Below are 19,704 nucleotides of genomic sequence, written 5' to 3'. Positions count from 1 at the left end.
AAACTGTTCTTTTAATTAGTTTCTAAAGTATAGCTATCCCTGTTTCTGCTAGGCGGCGCCCTTCACTTTTGTGTAGTATGATGCCACGCCACAGCGGATGGTAAGCGACCCTGCAGTATTGCGTCACAGCTGCCCAGCCCACCGTAGTTTTTCCAGCGTTCTCATTGGCTACATGACGCATTGCTCACACAATACTCAGTTCTTATTGGCTAGACGGTCTGTCATTCACGATGTTGACACGGCAGTTGACGTAATCATTTCAGTAAATCAAGGCATTCATCCATATCCTAAGCCTGCTAGAGGAACGGTCCAACGACACCAGCATCAGCCTAATAAAAACACCATCTTGCGCGGTGCTGGAGAATTAAACGGAGCTATAATGGGTGTAAATAACAAAAAAGGAACTATTAAGAACTTAACCGTCAGTCTTTTTTGATTTTTGCTGCTGGTTGTAGACGTCATTGGAGAATTGGCACCGTGCAGGATTTCTATGGTGTTCTAGTCGTCTCTTCGTGTGGATATAAAGCGGTAAGTCTCGTCTTTTCTCTAAGATGATTGCAATACTTGTACATTTGAGTTTGAGTATACATTGCCCGAGTTGCGTTTAGGAATGCTAATGAATGTTTTGCTTTTTTTTTTAGCAGTTGATTGCTTTAGCGCAACTTAATAGTGGTATTCTACTCTTATTATTTATTTATATTTATACACGACAATAAATGTTCAAATGACAAACCCATTTGAGGGTTATGCAAAGAAAGTCACCGAGTTCATAGAAAGAAGTCCGATTAGTGATGGGAAGTTCGGCACATTTCCACGAATCGGTTCTTTCGAACTCAAAACTGATTCAGTGATCCGTATCCTTGTTTCACTCCAAATGCTCGTACTGCCACCTCAATCGTCGGTTATCAGCATCGCGCATTAAGTGGGGGGAAAAACGATTCTTCGTTGAATAAGTCAGTCCGTGAGTTGTTGACTCCAGAACCTCTCGTACCTATTGTATTCGTGACAGTAACGTAGTTCATTCCGCCTGGGGAACCGGTTCCCAGCAAGGATCCGAATCAAAAGAACGATTTGTTCTCAAATCGGACATCGTACCTCAAGGAAGCCAATTCTTAATGTTACAATGTCATACTTGATTTAGTCCTTTTTTTGAATAATCAACGGTTCGATCAGATTTATATCTGTGGTGGATCATTCTGACTTAGTTCAACTATGCCATCGCCGGATATGTTGTTGCTAGTCTCCCATCAATACTAGTCTCCGTTATTAATCACCGAGTGAAGTCGGTGTATCCTTGCACGATACACGTTTTTAATGTGTTGTGTTATTTTAGTACCATACAATTCTATAAGAGTGGATCGAAAGAGAATTTGTTTGTCTTATTATTCGTCCCTGATGTAGACATGCTTGTGTTTTCTCCGGCAGATTGATTTTCATGGGCGTATGCCTTTAATTCAGTGAATGACTACAAGGGCAAGGATGAAAACATCCTCTTTTTGGTGTCATGTGCTTGAACAGCGGACTGTTCATTTTTCAGTCACACTCAAGAGATTTGAACTTCAAAAATAATTGCTGCATTGTCAGATTCGTCGTAATCCACAGCCGGTCGATAAAACCAGTAACTAAATAACAAATGTCACGCCCATAAGTGATACATGCATTTTTAAATGAAATAGACTGGCGTTATTATGTGTCTGTGCATGTTGTTTTGATATGTCATGACGGTATTCAGATGTGTTTACTTGTGTAGTGAGCGTGTGAACACACAGGCCCAGCCCTGCTGCTGCTGCAGGCGAGCGGCCGCCATGTTTATGAGTCCGTGAAGGAACCATCTAATATTCCTGATAATCTACATCTTTGTGTGTGTGTGCTGGATATCTATCTGCATACTATGGCACTGTTTTTGCCCACTGGATATTTAATAGGCTAAATGGGTTGTTGACATATAACAGGCAGGTCCATGAACATTTTTATTTTCAGATTTAAGATTTTGGGTTAAAATTTACATAAGGGAAAAGGAAAGTTTATGTCTTGGTTCTTTTTCGTCATTGGAATTATCATAAGCATTCCCACAGCCATGAAAAAACTCTAAAACATATTAGGATTTTTTTAAACGTTAATTCCATGTTTTACCCCTGACATATGAAATAATAATAATTATTTTTTAAATGGAACAGTTTCTTGAACCTTTTTGACATAGGCTAATACAAAAGAAAATCTAAAAAACAGTTTGCATATGTGTTCTGTTTTTTTATAACCTTTTTGGCTTTTGCGGCACATATATGATGAGAATATCGAGCTCACACTCAGAGGAGAAAAACAGCTCAATTTTATTTAGAGGTCCATACTGATAAAAAATATGCGATTTTGTGCAGAATGTGTTTGTTTATTTATTTATATGGCAAAAAAGTAAGATGAAATTCTGATAGCTTGTAATGTAAATCAGTCAAATTTTGAGTGAAAACAGTATAGCAGACTAGTACTACTTGCTTAAACTGCATAAAGGTATTCATCAGTCGTCACTCTATATCTCCCAAATATGTCTTAATAAGATAATATTTAAATGCTTAGATTTTTTATCAAAGAAAGCTCTGTGGTTTTAATTGTGTGGGGAAAAACATAATGCAATGCAATACAATCATGATTGCGAGATAATTTGCAAGTACAAATAAATGTTCAGTTCATTTTAAAATATTAATATAAAAGTTACACTTAAGTTTACTTTATAAAATATAAATCTCAAAAAGATGTGTACCACAGCCTAAATGTGGACATTTTTAGAATCATACCTAAAGGCCTTCTACTTGCTAAAAATATTTAGAGGCCTTAGAAATTCATGAATCAATAGAGTTATAGAGTTAAAGTCATTGACATTTATACTTTATACTGCTTATTGTGAGAATAAAAATAATCCCTAATGAATCTAATATCAAGTAAACAGAAGTTAATTTAAAAGTTATGGAAAATCATTAGTCAAAATCTGAACCATTTATCATCTTTTTCTTTTATGTTTGCTTTTGGCATCCAGCAATTTCAGAAAATCTTCTCAAATGCCTCATAACCTCTAATATCATCGTTGCATAAATTATGTTATGGTGCCTTCTGATCTATTTAGAAGTCTTGTTTACTCAATGCAATCTGATGAGATAATTCTGGAAAACGTCTGTGAAATGTGTTCTTGTACCTTTAGCCTAATATCTGTGGCACTGGAAAAAAACAACATAATTTTGTTTCTTTTTGTAGGAGAACATTTTGTGGGATTGAATCACACCAACTTCAACCATGTCTGGCTCAGTGAAAGTGGCTGTCAGAGTGCGACCCTTCAACTCAAGGGAGACCAACAAGGAATCAAAATGCATTATACAAATGCAAGGGAACTCCACCAGTAAGTATATACTTGTCTCTATGGCTCTCATACTTTGTTTGAATTGTTAGCTTGTCGTATTTGGTCACATGCCTCCAGACAAGGTGGCTCTAGTATATGCTTTTGGCTTTAGCCTGTGAGATGTTCAGAGTTAGATAGCGTTGTTGGAAATCTGAAACCTGAGTGACTGAAAAGGGAGAATAGAAGTGGAAATGATATTCTGTTTGATCTTGAAGGAAAGAAGAGCCTCTCTGTGTGAAATCCCCTTCCTTTGGAAAAATGAGAGGACTCAAAGAATTTCTGCCTGAGGGACTTTAGTGTGTTAAGGTCCTGAGTGTGAAGATACTGTGTGGCTTGAACCTGCAGCTCGGGGTCTCTTGTTCATCAGTTTTGCATTAGTTTAGTGTTAGAGGAAAAGAGAGCCAGTGAAAGGAAATGAGTTGATGTTATCGCCCGTGTTTCGGGTGTTATCGTTATTACATCCTAATGAAGAAGGACGCCTGACCACACATCAAGAATTCATGGACCCTTTGATATAAAAATGGTTTCAGTCAAATTTTTTAACTTAAGAGTTTTACATAGCCTTATGATAATACTTTTTGACTCATTTGTAGAAGATAAATGTAAAAAATTCCTTGTGTATTGTGAGTGTAACTCGGCATACTGTATTAGCTGTTTTTTGGACAACATATGGGTTGTTAACGTCCATTTGTGAGCAGTGAGTCATTGTGCTCACTGAGATGTGATTCATTGAGCTGTTTTGAACAAGGTAACATTGAACACAGAAATGGTGGTGTGCTAATTCTTAAGATGCATTAAGAAAGAAAATATGGACCTATGTAACCCAATGACAGCATGTCATTGATAAATTACCTAGCGAGGGTTTTTATATATTGGGAAAGATGTAGGCTAAATTGACACTTGTATTGTGGTTTTAACTATAGATGGATATCCATTCATGTTTTTCAATTCAATTCACTAGCTGTTGGTTCTGATTTCGATTTGATTTGATTATGATTCATTTGTCTATTTCAGTAATAATTAAGGTCAGTATAAATAATCCAGGTCTACACTTTGTTTATTCAAGTTTATATACACTTTATATTCATTCAAATGAACTGGTTCATAAGAGTCATTTGGTCGTTGAGGTGTAATAAACACTGGCTCTTGGGTTTTGTAGAATCAATTAAACTTGTTCAAAATAAGATTGAGATTAATTGGAAAATCAATATTTACCCAGCCATAGTTTTAACTTTATGAGGCTTCAAATCTCATGATTGAAGGAGGATGCATTTGACTCAGTTAAAAGGGTCATGACATGGATTTTTTAAATAATATTTTGATACGTTCCTTGAGGTTCACTTATGTTAATTAAGTTTTTTGCACAAAAAAACAAAGATATGTACGAAGAAAAATTATTACTCTATTGCAAGTGAGTGTTTTGAAAACATTATCCATGTAAAACTGTAATTTACAGAAGAAATTATTTAATTTTGGATGATACCGATAGATAGCGATACTTTTTTATATTTGAAAGCCGATAACCGACATATTGGCTGATAAATCTAAATCTAAATTTATATAATTTGAGTGCCTGATTACAAAAACAGAAGTCTCACCATTTAAAAGCCATTTTAATTAAACCATATTGTGGATGAAAATGGAAAATAAAAGTGCTAATTATTATTAATGATGCATCAATGTTTTTGAATATACTACATAAACAATATTACAACTTATATGCACAAAATGATGCAAATGCACAAGTGAACTTAAACTAAGTGATGTGCTAGTCAGAATATGTAACTCCTGTTGTGGATTTGCGCTGAAACACGGCAACTAAACCCAAAGAGTTCACAATGTTTTATTACAATAGTGTTCTCTTTATAATGTTATGTAGCCTATATGACAGACCCAATCATAGTGATTAATGTTGTGCATTGCTGTGTGAGCTGCGTGTGCTGAAGCTGAAGAGCTGAATAAACACTGGTAAACTGAAGACCTTTGCTAGAGGCTTATTTAACTCAACAAATTCACCATCGATATTGGCTTTAATTATTCAGCCAAATTTTTGTCATCCTGAATAGTTAGGCTGTGAGAGAGACGCTTTTGTCATATCAAACATTTTCTTCATTTACATATAATCATTATTGGCCTAAACCCCATGGTAAACAAAGGGGTCCATAGGAGGTACAAGGTCACCTGAGAGAAAGCCAGAGTTGCACAGGAAGTAGAGCTCAGAGACTGCAGTCACAATGCACTCTAGCACATATGCGCAGACTGCGTACTGAAACCGGAGTGTGAGGTTGGCATTCGACCCACCCCCTTCATTAGGACACTACTGCAGATGGTATGCTGGGAATGTTGTCTTATACAGTGCTGAGCCGTCAGGGTCAAGGATGCTCGTGGCAAATACACACAGCAAAAAGCAGAACGACCTTAATGTTTGGTCTCTAGTGATTCGTTTGCGCTGAGATGTGGTAACCATGGTGATGTCCACTGCTTAGATTGCATCTTTAAGACGAATGTTTGTCTGGACCGTTTGTTTAACTTGTACTATGGTGTGTTCCTATGGAGATGCTCTCTCCATTCAGATTGAAGCAGATATAAAGTAAATCTGAAAGAGTTATACATATGGTCAAAGACAAGGGGGTATATATATATATATATATATATATATATATATATATATATATATATATATATATATATATATATATATATATATATATATATATATATATATATATATATATATATATATATATATATATATATATATATATATATATATATATATATATATATATATATATATATATATATATATATATATATTCTCTAACCCTTTAACCCTATTTTGCTTCTCTGTTTGCAATCAGTTTATGCCACTTGACTCCGGGAAAGTTTTCAATCCAGTAAGCGAATTCATTCATAAAAAGGGGGCGAATAATTGATTAAAAATGTTAATCTATTGACAGCCCTATATTCCCTTTTACTTTGACCATATTTACTTTCTTAATACACATCCTGGACTTTTTGCAATTAAACAATTATTCTTCTTATCACTGTATCTGCTGTAAAATGTCTGTTTCTAGAGGAATATGTGGGCTTTTGCTTGAGTGAAGTATAAATATCGTCTTTGGAAGTTTGAATGTTGCTATTCATGCGTGTTTTTGTGTGTGTGTTGTATCTGAAAGAAGAGATATTAAGCATTGGGTTGTATGGAGATTAAACCTGTAAAACCTTTTTCTCTCTCACATCTCTCTTGAGAGATATTGGCCTCTTGCACTAAATGTATTGTTATTGTGACCTTTTCCTTTATGAAGGGAAAACTCTTGAGGGAATGAAAACTCATCTCTCTTTTCATCTTCAGCAGTGGAGTCGTGAACAAATAATATCATTGTTCACAAAAATCTCGGGAACAAGATTGAGTGGGGAGGATTTAAAGGGATAGTTCACCCAAAAATGTAAATTGTCATCCTTTACTCACTCTCAAGTTGTTCCAAACCTGTATGAGTTGAATGTTCGTAACCGGACAGTTGACAGTAACCATTGACTTCCATAGGTTTTTTTTTCCTACTATGGAAGTCAAAGGCTACCGTTAAGTGTTTCCAAGCGTTACCAACATTATCAGGTTACCAACATTCTGTGAAATATCTTTAATTGTTTTTTATTTTATTTAAAAATATATCCTTTTTTTCTACTGAGGAACATAAATTATATTTTGGTGTTTTTTTGTTCATACAATGGAAGTCAGTGGGCTCCAATGTTGTTTGGTTACCAATAGGGATGAGCATTTTTGTCAATTTTTCATTTCGAGTATTGATCGGTATCAAAAATGAGTGAGTGAGTGAGTGGGGGGGGGGGGGTAATCATGGCGATAATGAAAATACTTGAATTAAAACACTGTTATGAAAATTAATTTTGACAAATAAAAATAAATATGACATGAAATGTCTATCAAAAAATGAAAATATGACTAGAACAATAACACATCACTGTTTTCACATCACTAAACACCAGTAAACTGAAGCCCATTCTATATGACGCATATGAGATTAATCCGATATCGTAGATAGATGCATAACATAAACGTAACATTACAGCTCATATCTGCAAGTTGTGAAAACCGGATTCTATAACCAAACTCACATTTTCAGGGCTCACAAGTGCTTTCTCAGAAAACCCATGCTGTGTGAACGGAACCGGAATGGACAACTAGTCTGTCACGTAATGCAGTCTGAGAGAGATGCTCTGCACTACAGAAACTCGTTTCAACACCGTGTGTTGCAGGTTTTCGTGTGTGGTTTCGGTAACTTACAGTCACTGTTCTCCACCGGAGCTGCTCCCGTCAGTCTTGTGTTCTATGTGCGACTCAAATGCTTCACTCTCCCCAGTGTTACATACTGGCTCTCAGACAGTAACAAAGAAAGGCAGGAGAAAGTTCGGCAAACAAATGTCTAAGGATTTATTTGTTAACTCCATAAGTTTACATTTGCATACAAACTACAATTCAAACACCGAACAAAGCCGGTCTCTCCCGCGTCCTCTCGCCACACCCAAGCCCTCTTTATGCCATCAGCTGGGACACGCCTCGCGCGCCGGCATCCCCATCAATTAAGCACAGGAAGTAACCTAGGATAACAACAAGACACGAAACAGAAGAGATACAGAAACACAGACAACACAGGATGTAACACTGTGCCTTATCTGTGCCTTTAATGTGACGAATATCCAAATGGTATGGTTGCAGAAAAAGAGCCCATCTCATTAGGCACTGATTTGGATTCTGAAGTGAGTGCAAGAACGTTAACGGACTATGGTCACAGAAGACCACCAAAGAAAAAGCACCAGCTACATATACATCAAAATGTTGAAGCGCCCAGATTAACGCCAAAGCCTCTTTTTCAATGACAGCATAATGTGCCTGATAAGAAAGAAACTTTCTAGGAAAAAAAAGAAACCGGACGATCAACACCGTGTTCATCTTCCTGGAGCAAAACAGCTCCAACTCCTACCTGACTAGCGTCAACTTGCAGCTTGAACGCCCGGTTCAACTGCGGTGCTGCAAGGACAGGAGAGGAGGTTAAGAGAGCTTTAACGGACTCAAAGGAAGACTGGGAAACAGGTGTCCAGGTATACTTAACACCGGACTTAAGTAGATCAGTTAGCGGAGCAACAACCGAAGAGAAATTTGGGCAGAAACAACGATAAAACCCCGCCATACCTAAGAACCTCATCAACTCCTTTTTATTTTTAGGTGACGGATACTGATCTATGGCCAAAATCTTAGCACGAATGGGACACACTTGTCCTTGGCCCACCACCTTCCCCAGGTAAGTTACCGTCGCCCGCGCAAACTCACACTTTGCGAGATTGATAGTTAAGTGAGCCTGGGCAAGGCGTTGGAACAGAGCTCTAATAGAGTCCAAGTGTTCACCCCAACTGTTACTAAAGACCACCACATCGTCTAAGTACACTGCACAACCCTCCAGACCAGCGACCACGGTGTTCATCAGTCGCTGGAAGGTGGCAGGAGCATTTCGCAACCCAAAACTCATTACCTTATACAAGAACAACCCTTGCGAAGTGATAAAGCTGGACACCTCTTTTGCACGGTCAGTCAAGGGCACCTGCCAGTAGCCCTTAAGGAGGTCAAATTTACTAACAAATGTCGCGGCACCAACCTGGTCTACACAATCCTCTATACGAGGTAAGGGAAAACTATCTGGCTTTGTGACCGCATTAAGTTTCTGATAGTCGGTGCAAAACCTAAAGGTACCATCTGGCTTATTAACCAGAAGGCATGGTGATGCCCAAGCCGATGCCGAAGGTTCAGCCAGCCCAGTGTCGAGAAGATACTCTACCTCTGTGTCGATGTACTTCCGCTTTTCTTGAGAAGCACGATAAAATCGCTGCCTAATTGGAGAAGCCTCACCAACATCTATATCATGTTCCAAGAGATGCGTCTGAGTCGGAGTATCTGAGAAGAGAGTTGGAAAGTCATTAATTAAATTAATTATCTCAGCACTTTTGTCCCCAGACAAATGCTGCAGCAATTGTGGAAGTTGCATCAATGTCTCAGAATTGTGCAAACGCGCACGCAAAAGCCCATCATCAGAAGTTCTGATCTCCTCTTGCTCCTGCGCTGCCACCGAAGGAACAAGAGAAAAACCAGGAGACAAACTGGCATCACTTAGAGCTACAGGCTGTGCAACAGTTTTACTCTTAAATGAATCTGAACGTTCGTGATATGGCTTAAGCAAGTTAAGGTGACACAACTGAGTACTTTTCCTTCTGTCCGGAGTGGCAATTAAATAATTAACATCTGAAGCCTTCTTGACAACCGTATACGGTCCAGAAAACTTTGCCTGAAAAGGAGATGACACAACCGGCAAAAGAGCCAATACTTTATCACCGACTACACAAACACGACGCTCCGTTCGCTTATCATACTGCTCCTTCATTTTAGACTGAGTGTTTGTTAACTTCTCACGGGCCAACCTCCCCGCCTCATAAAGACGTCTCCTAAAACCATTGACATAATCACACAAGGCTTTTGTAGGTTCTTTTAGGTCCAAACCATCTTTTAGAACAGCCAAAGGTCCACGTACAGAATGGCCAAACACCAAATCATTAGGACTGAATCCTGTACTCTCTTGAATGACTTCTCTAGAGGCAAGCAACAGCCATGTCAAACCTTCCTCCCAGTCACGTCCCAACTCCATGCAATATGCACGGAGAAGCGACTTTAGTGTCTGGTGAAAACGTTCCAGAACACCTTGACTCTGAGGATGGTACGCCGAGGCTTTGTTGTGTTTAATATGAAGCTGGCGTAAGACCTGAGCAAAAACACGAGACATAAAATTTGAGCCTTGGTCAGTCTGGACAACTTTTGGTATACCAAATATAGAAAAAAACTGCGTAAGAGCTCTTACAATGGCCCTGGTAGTAATAGAGCGTAGTGGGTAGGCAGCAGGATAAAGGGTTACCTGACACATTACGGTCAGCAAATACCTAGAGCCAGATTTAGCACCAACTAATGGCCCTACACAGTCCAACTGCAAATGCTACAAAAGGACCAGCTACAACAGGTATTGGATGCAGAGGTGCAGGCTTTATAACCTGATTGGGCTTTCCAGTCATCTGACAAATGTGGCAGGTTTTAATGTAGGCCGCAACTTCTTTCTTTAATTTTGGCCAATAGAAATGACGCATAATACGATCATATGTCTTTCTCACCCCTAAATGCCCCAACATGTCATGAGCAGTTTTTAACACCAGCTGTCGAATGGTGACAGGCACAACAACCTGAACCCATGGTTCCCCCAGTGAAATGTTCGTTGCGGGTGTCCATTTCCTCATTAGCAGGCCATCAACAACACCATAACCATGATCCACACTCTCAAAACAGTCAGCAGGAATAGCTCGCTCAAACAACGAAGACAGAGATTGATCTGTATGCTGTTCCTTGACTAGCTCTTCTTGAGAAAGAGTCAAGGGAAAATCTGTTAAAGCAAAGCTAACCTTTCCTGCAGCAGCCTTAACCTCCAGGTCCTCCACACCAGCACGACTAGCAGCACGAGTCACTGCACAAGCAGCAACCACCTGAGGAAATTCTCTAAAACCCTCATCAGATTCATTCCCTAGCTGAGGAGAATCGGTCACCACAGGAATAGGACTAGTCTGCCAAACACGGCCCCCAGCCAAATTATTCCCTAATATAACAGACACCCCATCAACAGGGAGGGCCGGGCGTACTCCCAACTCGACTTCCCCCTCTACCAACTCAGAGTAGAGCACAACCTTATGTAAAGGGACTTCTAAAGTACTAAGATCAATACCTCTCACCAAAAGTGACCTCCCGGACCTTGAGGAAGAAGAAAACGGCAACACAGACTCCAAAATAAAGGACTCTGATGCTCCTGTATCACGCAAGATTTTTACAGGAAACTTCTCCTTGTTGCCAAGTAGTGAAACAAAGCCATCTGAAATAAACGGAAGATAATTAGGCTTCAGTTTACTAAACACAACATCTGAATTACTAGGCGACACCGCCAAAGCAGCAGGTTTCACAAACGAAAAACGAGCTTTAGCTTTTGATTTCAGCACTGGACAACTTCTTTTCCAATGACCTTTCCCTTGGCAATAACGGCAAGTTTGCTCTGCATCAAACGTTACACTTGAGCGATCCTGATTTCCCGGCAGAGGACTGACGTTTGGAGTATTATTACGAAAAAAACCCGCGTCTCTTTGTCCACTTACTGAACGCCCTCGTTCACCGGAATGAGCTTTATGCGTTAGTTCGTACTCATCCACCAATACAGCAGCATCTGCCTCATTTGTTGCCTGTTTTTAAGCAATATATATCGCAACTCGCTCCGGCAATGTGTTCTTAAATTGTTCTAAGACTATTAAGTCTGTCATGTTATCAACGGTTTGAACATTAGAGGCGACGCACCAGCGTTGGTATTGTAACCGCAAGTCTCCCGCAAACTCCACATTAGTTTGATCGAAACGTCTTCGCATACCTCTGAATCGCTGCCGATAGGCTTCTGGAATTAACTCAAATGATTTTAAAACTGATGTCTTTATGATTTCGTAGTCCTTCGCATCATCCACACTGAGGGCGGAAAACGCTCTCTGTGCTCTCCCCATAAGAGTGCACTGCAGCATAAGAGCGCGATGTACTAGTGATCGACTGATATATCGGCCAGCCGATATATCGGGCCGATATTTGCGGTTTTTACGTGTATCGGAATCGGCTGATACGCGGCTGCTGCATTCGCCGATAGTTTTTTCCCGGCATTATTTATAGATAGGCGTCCACAGGCAGCTCTGTGCTGCTGGAGACGCTGCAGTTCACGTGCAGACCCTGCACTACCCCTCCCCCACTAGCAGAGTGCAACCTGCGCTTCAAGATAACGGTAACTTTTAAACTTTCAAAGCATCTTTTAACTGTTTGACTGCTGAAATATTGTCAAACACTTTGAAAATGGAAACACGTTGCTCTATAACTGTTATGTGGTTGCAACTATATAGCTAAGCAAGTTTGTGGGTCCAAATGGAAAACGCGAATGACTCGTCTATAAAACTGCTTGCTTGCCATTGTATTTAGGGAGCTGCAAATAGCTGTAGGCTATCCGTTCAGTATGCATTAGGGCTGTCAATGAATATTCTAAATACGAATATATATTCAAATAGTTTAAAAAAAAATGAATTTTGAAGGTGAAAATTAATATTCGAATGTGGAAAAATATGCCCGCGGTAGCAGACTAACGTTACCACAGCACAGCTCGCTCGGAGCGCTCAGTGTCGGTTCTATGTACTGTGAAACTTCAATTAATGTATTTGTTTCAATCACTGAATGAAGCCTGCTATATACCTTAATTTGCTTGCACAAAACTCTTGATCAGCACTCAACATTTGTTTGTTGTTGTTCATTTAAACCGGTATGCGCGGAGAGCGTGAGGGTGAGTGCGAGAGAGAGAGAGAGTGCGCCTGCGAGTCCGGGCGAGCCAGAGTGAGCTCTGCGGTCTTGGCCATTAGTTGATTTACTCGTTTTTTTTTGTAGTAATACGTTGTCAAATATGTTTAAACTCAAATAAGCTACTTAATACTAGTAGTTATGTCTCTTTGTATTAATTTGTCCTGTTATTGACGTAATGCGCGTCATTGACCAAATGCACGACGATATGTTCAAATATGTTTTTTAGAGGGAATATACAAACGCCATTTGAGCAATTTTGACAGCCCTAGTATGCGTACAGTAGCTGTTACGAACACTGGTCATAGGATTAAGTAATACCAACGTTGTTCCGTGCTTTTTGTGGAAGATTTATTCAGCGACCACCTGGCTGAGGTTTGGACGCGTGTGGTGTGGGTCTCCCTCGCCATCGCAGTGATATTAGAGACTAGACATGCTCATTTTATTTTATGTAGAAAAATTTAAACCATGGCAGTAAATAGTTTGTTACTTTTAAAATGAAGTACAGTGTGCACTGTGTACTTTATTATGCTGGTTGCTACTGTGTGCAATAGTGTAATTATTTTATTTATGCTTAAATATTTATTTTCAGCAGTGAACTTTTTTTTGTTCTACCTCATGTTTTTAATATTTGTTAAATATTGTTTATCTACTTGTTCTTGTTCTACCTCACATGTTTTTACTATTTGTTAAATATAGATTTTTTTACGTTAAATAAATGTTACTTTTATTAAATTGAGACCTGTAACATTTGTTAACATCATGTCATTTTTATGATGTAAATTGAGGGAGCAAAATGTATCGGCTCCAAATATCGGCTCAAGAAAATCGGCAGCCCGTATCGGTCATCGGCTAAGGCTGATGGGAAAAAAATCGGTATCGGTATCGGCACTAAAAAATCCATATCGGTCGATCCCTACGATGTACATCAGACCAACCCTGCGCGTCTGCCACCCTTTCATACAACAGAAAAAAGGTGTCCACATCATTTTCATTAAACGAGGGAAGAAGCCGTAAACTAGTGGAGATATCGAACTTCGAATCCCCTAAACCAGACATTCTCCCTTGTTTTATTAGATCCAAACGTTCAGCTTCAAGTTCAAGCTTTTGCTGCTCTAGTGCTCGTTTCGCACGTTCATTTTGTTCGTTTAGACGCAACCTGTCCATATGCATTTGATGTTCTAACTTACGATTTTTTTTAATTGTAAGAGCAACAATTCTTTTTGTTCAGCAAAGGTTAAGTTCTCAGCAGGACCTGAAGTCGGAGAAACTATATCATCATCATCATCTTCAGATGCATCGGGAGACGCTATCAGTAAACCTTTAGCGCACAAGGCTTCATTCACTATCTTTTTGATCTCTTTTTTAGATCGCTTACTTGTAAGCTCTATGTTATAATGATCAGCAAGTTCTATTAACTGTTCTTTTGTCAATGCATTTAACAAACCCTTCGAGGGTTCCTCTACAAAGGTTTTTACCAGTGACGCCATCCTTCACACAATGCAGACCCTATTATTAAGAACTCAAACCAACATTTCTTATTACCACCTGTACTATCTAAATAAAATAAACATGAGCCGGGTAGGCCAGCGATATTTTCAAAACCATATAACCATTTCTCTTAGGCTTACAAAAAGTACCCCTCACAATTTAGCTAGACGCGGATCTTCAAACAGGCCTGCGGTGGGATGGATTAAACACCAAGCCCGCAGGAGTGGCTAAATAACCAGTAATCTGGTGATTTCTCCAATTCCTCGGTAGTGCCCCCGAGACCAATGCTCTAGCCACAGACATGTTCAAAAACAAAAAAAACCACACGACCCAAAAAACACGCAACCTACAATGTAAGCACAAAAAGAAAGGTCATGGCTAATTGATTAAATACATATCGCTGAACTTACCCGCATGTCCAACATTCCAGTGTAGCCTCTGATTACCTCCAACAAGACAACAAACATTAATATTAGTCCTAGACACGCACAGCTTTTTCCTCTGTTTACATGACTTGCAATTGGCCAAAAAAAAACAACAACGCCAGACTTAATAACGAAGACACGCGAGCGAGCGTCCCATCAGCCTCCGATTACAATAGATTATAGGCAAAATTGTGTTTGGACGAGCCCCCACTTTGTTACATACTGGCTCTCATACAGTAACAAAGAAAGGCAGGAGAAAGTTCGGCAAACAAATGTCTAAGGATTTATTTGTTAACTCCATAAGTTTACGTTTGCATACAAACTACAATTCAAACACCGAACAAAGCCGGTCTCTCCCGCGTCCTCTCGCCACACCCAAGCCCTCTTTATGCCATCAGCTGGGACACGCCTCGCGCGTGTCCCAGCTGTTTTGCCGGCATCCCCATCAATTAAGCACAGGAAGTAACCTAGGATAACAACAAGACACGAAACAGAAGAGATACAGAAACACAGACAACACAGGATGTAACACCAGATATAAAAATTGTCGGTTGTCGGTTCATGAAGGTTTGATGTATGAACTCGCTGCTAGATTGGAATCTTTTCGTGTCAAAAGTGATAAGACACTTCAGTTTTATGGACGTTGCCATCGTTGATATTGCTTTGGTCACTGGCGCTATGCTTATTGATAGAGAATACAGGCTTGACTCCCATTGCACGTTCATACAGACAGTTATTCGAGACGCTACTGTGAGTGGCTGTGTGAGCATTTCGAGATTCACACCTGTAAGTAAATCCGGATGTCAATCCCAAAAAATGACAGTGTGAACGTAGCCTTAGAGGCTTGTGGATGGGATCATTTGACCAATAAGTAACCAACCATAATGGTCTAGCAACCACATTAGCAACAGTACTAGCTGCATGCTTTGGAAATTCTGTTAGTATATAAAATGGTGTTCCTGTAGCTGATGCTACTCTGACCTCTTATTTTAGACTGTTTCATCTCTGCTAATGAGATGGTAGATGGAGTCATCCTGACAGCAGGCCCTTGGGGACCGCCATCACAGACACAGGATGGGGAAGAGTTGTCTGTAAAAGCTTTGCACACTGAAATTGAGAGACAGAAAAGCTTTTATTGATTGGAAAAGAGAGAGAGAGAAAGGTGAAGGGAATTCATAGGTTGATGTGGTTCTGACACTTGGAAGGTCATCTTGCTCTCGGGCTTTAAGTGCAGACAGAAACGATTGACCTGATTACGGATGTAATCCCGTGAGCGTACCTGAGGTCACCAGACTCCTGCATTAATCCCAGTGACCATTGCAGGTGCATGGGTGTAAACTCAAAATGCCACTTCTCACCTTGCAGATTATAGCTGCACCTGCCACTCAACCCGGTAGATGGATTTCTCAGTTTGGAGAAATTTGGTGACTCTAATTAAAATTCCAATTCAAGATGATCTACTTATATTTTATTTTAAGATATTGTCAAAAATATTAATTGAGCGACATTTCAGATGTATGTTTTTTTTTTTTTGCATTTCTCAGTTGCAGATCTTGGTTGGAGAATTGTTTTATGTGTGGATGTAGTTTCTTTCTCTTTTTTTTAATCTTTAAATCTTTAGATCTTTTAAATCACTTTAAATTACAATCATATATTGCCTTCCAAAATAAGGGAATTTTAAGCAAATATTGAAATGATGAAAATATAGACATATTATTTAATGTGCATTGTATGCCTTTATTTCCAGACTGGTAAAGTAGTGTGTTAAATGAGAGTTCTCCAAATTAACTAAGCACCAAATTAAATTAATACATGAACAACGTGCAAAAAACGTCACCGCAACATATAAAAAGGCTTTAACATGCATTGTAAACGTTGTAATATTGGCGTAATGAAATTTTATATTGGCGTAATGAAATACAATGATGAGTGCAAATACGACAGAAATGTATTCTTGTCGGATATTCTAATTTTCATACTACTGCTACTATTTAATAATAATACTTATTATTATTATATAGGTTTTCTAATATATAGTTGACTCTGGCTGACAAAAATATTTTATATTAATAAAATATTCACAAATTTTAATGTCATTATCATGACAGCTCTATGCTCTAATCTAAGGTTTGATTTTGTAATAATGAAGTAGTTTAATCCAGGAATGTGGCTTCAGTTTTTCTCTCTTAGTACTCGACAGTTCTGCTTTTTCTGTAATGCCTCATTTCTACCCTTCTTGTCAGCGGTTTCCTTTTTTGGTTCCTTGCTCTGTGATGCTTGAAAAAAAGGTTAGATGTAGAACAGCTGTTGCAGACCATCACCGGTATACCTCAATCTTTTACCAGCCGTCAAGTTGCTGGCTGATGTTTAATTACATTTGTCTCCTTTATCACTCCCCATCTGTAACTCTTAAACACCGGCTGCGTCTCAAACCTAGTGCGTTGTCTTGCTCTCTGTGTCTTATCTGAGCAGCTTGTCCATGTACAAAGAATTAAAATAAATCGAAGAATTTAACATCTGAAGAAACTGGTTTGGGTGTGTGTGTGAAATACTCAAGTTATTTTTCAACTGATGTACTCTGATGAACTGTGTTTCTGATTTACTGCAGGCCAAAAATAAAACCTCGCTAATAGCATACGTTGGTGCTCTCTGACCAGCTGTAGAAATGAACAGGCTCATAAACACTTAAAGACCACAGCAGCACGTGAATATATGAAATATGAGTGATGATCCGAAGTCGCCCCACATTCATATTCATTTAAAACACTCATATAATTGTCATCACAGATGTGCCGTTTCTCATAAACTCTTGTATTTTTAAAGTACATTGTTTTGCAATATATTTACAAAGAGTTTGACATGTTGCTATGCTAATGTTGCAATACTCTGATAAACATAAAAAATAGCACACGTAAATATTTGGTATTTTAGATTACACTAACTATAAATCTATACTTTTCAGTGAATGAAGTATAATTATTTAAAATAATTTCCCTTCCCTAAGCTTGTTGCAGTGTACATAGCCGTGGCCAAATGTTTTGGCAGTGCCAGTGACATAAATTTTGTGCTTCGCAAAGTTTGCTGCTTTAGTATTTTTGGATTATTTTTTCACATGTTTCTATGGTACTGGAAAACAATATGCATTTTCAAAGGATTTTATTGGCAAAAACTTTCAATATATGCAAAGAATCATTATTTACAGTGTTGATCCTTCATGACCTCTGCAATTCGCTCTGGTATACATCAGCATCTGGGCCAAATCCTGACTGATGTCGATTCATTCTTTCCTTATTAGTGCTCAGAGTTGTGGACTTTTGCTTGTCCACTCGCCTTTTGAGGATTGACTACTGGTTCTCGACGGGATTAAGATCCACGAGGTTGCCTTGCCATGGATCCACAATTTTAATGAAATGATCTCAGAGCCACTTGATTCTTGCCTTGTGACATGGTGCTCCATCATGCTGGAAAATGCACAGATCATCACAGAATTGCTCCTGGATCATTGGGAGAAGTTGCTCTTGCAGGAGGTTTTGATACCATTCTTTATGCATGGGACTGTATGAAAAGCAACCCCACACATGGATGGTCTCAGGATGCTTCACTGCTGGCACAACATAGGACTCATGGTAGCGTTCACCTTTGCTTCTCTGAACAATTGATTTTCCAGATGTCCCAAACAGTCAGAAGGAGCCTTCGTCAGAGAAAATAACTTTGCGCCATTTTCTGCTGTCCAATCCTTGTACTTCCTGCAGAATTTCAGTCGGTCCTTGATGTTTTTGCTCTAAAGCCTGGGACTTACCAAGCTGATGTCAAAGAACTAGCGGTGACAAAAACTGACTGTGTTGCCTCTCGTCGGCTGTGAGTCGGCCAAAAATCTGCACTTAAACACACCAAAAGGACTACTGACCACTGTCAACTACACTGAGAAAAACAATAAGTAGAATTTACTCAATTTTTATAAGGCAAGTTTTTGCACTGATATTTTTCAAGTAAATTTCACATTTATGGAAATTAAGTAAATCTACTTAAGTAAGCCGAGTAAAATTAACAAAGTGAAAAATTACTTATAACTTGACCTGTTAGATTATATTGAGTAATTTTTACTTACAAATCTGATGTATTTAATATAATTAAGTAAAACCATTTGATATTTTAAATACATTTTACTTGTTTTATGCAGTGCTGGTAATTATTTTAAAGTAAATGTTACTCTTATAATGTGACAAAATAATACAGTGACAATGTGCAGTTTAGAGTAATTTATTAAGAAATAAGCATCTAAAAGATCTCTTTGGGCACACAATTCAGCTTGTTCGGTCTCTCTCTTTGTCCCTCTCAACCGGTTTACAGCAACGAAGGCACAAAGGACTGAATGCATTTGAGAAATATCCTGAAATTAAGAAAAGAGAAAAAATAAACAATAATCAGTAAACAGCAAATACTTTTAAATTAAAAGTTAATCAATTTGCATTCACATTATTCATTTCACTCTTGCCAAATCATATCAAAAACATTAAAAACATCCTGCATGACCTCACTCTCCTAGCCATTTCTTTCACATTAATGCACACAGCATGCAGATACATTTATTTATCATGGCTACGAATTAAGAATTTGAGAGAAACTTTGAGAGTAACCTTAGTTTCTAATTTTTCACTCGTCTTGATTTAAATAAGTTGTTTTTTACAACTAATTATTGTTATTTACAACGTGGTCACCATTTAGTAAAAGCAGGGATCATTTAATAGATAGTATGCACGATTTAGTAAATGAATGAGGGAATGAATTATATTGTGCACGATGAGGGAACGAAAACCTGCTCTCTTTTATGGTGTCTTTTACGCGTCTAGTTAGACGCTTGAACATTCCGCTCGAGTTCAAATTTTTCAACTTGCGCGGAAGACGTTCGCGGCAAACGCGTCGCCCAATTCGCG

General features: G+C 38.7%; 1 protein-coding gene across 14 annotated transcripts in view; it reads left to right on the top strand.

The window, feature by feature from the left end:
* Nucleotides 1-256: 256 nt before the first annotated feature.
* kif1b (kinesin family member 1B) overlaps nucleotides 257-19,704 on the top strand; it is an 87,795-nt gene continuing 68,347 nt past the window's right edge. For 7 of the 14 annotated variants that reach the window (XM_056239513.1, XM_056239484.1, XM_056239543.1 and 4 more), the window contains exons 1-2: nucleotides 263-528; nucleotides 3,244-3,385. In XM_056239513.1, the coding sequence (XP_056095488.1) occupies nucleotides 3,283-3,385 (103 nt within the window). In that variant the 5' untranslated portion in view covers nucleotides 263-528; nucleotides 3,244-3,282. Of the gene's footprint in view, nucleotides 529-3,243; nucleotides 3,386-19,704 lie in introns of all 14 variants that reach the window. The other 7 variants (XM_056239443.1, XM_056239459.1, XM_056239467.1 and 4 more) reach the window with 3 other exon arrangements.

This window comes from Rhinichthys klamathensis, unplaced genomic scaffold (assembly GCF_029890125.1).
Source record: "Rhinichthys klamathensis goyatoka isolate OS25496 unplaced genomic scaffold, OSU_Roscu_1.1 h1tg000020l_1, whole genome shotgun sequence".
Taxonomy (NCBI): Eukaryota; Metazoa; Chordata; class Actinopteri; order Cypriniformes; family Leuciscidae; genus Rhinichthys; species Rhinichthys klamathensis.
Note: the sequence above shows the minus strand (reverse complement) of the source record. Positions and strands in the feature narration are given on the sequence as shown.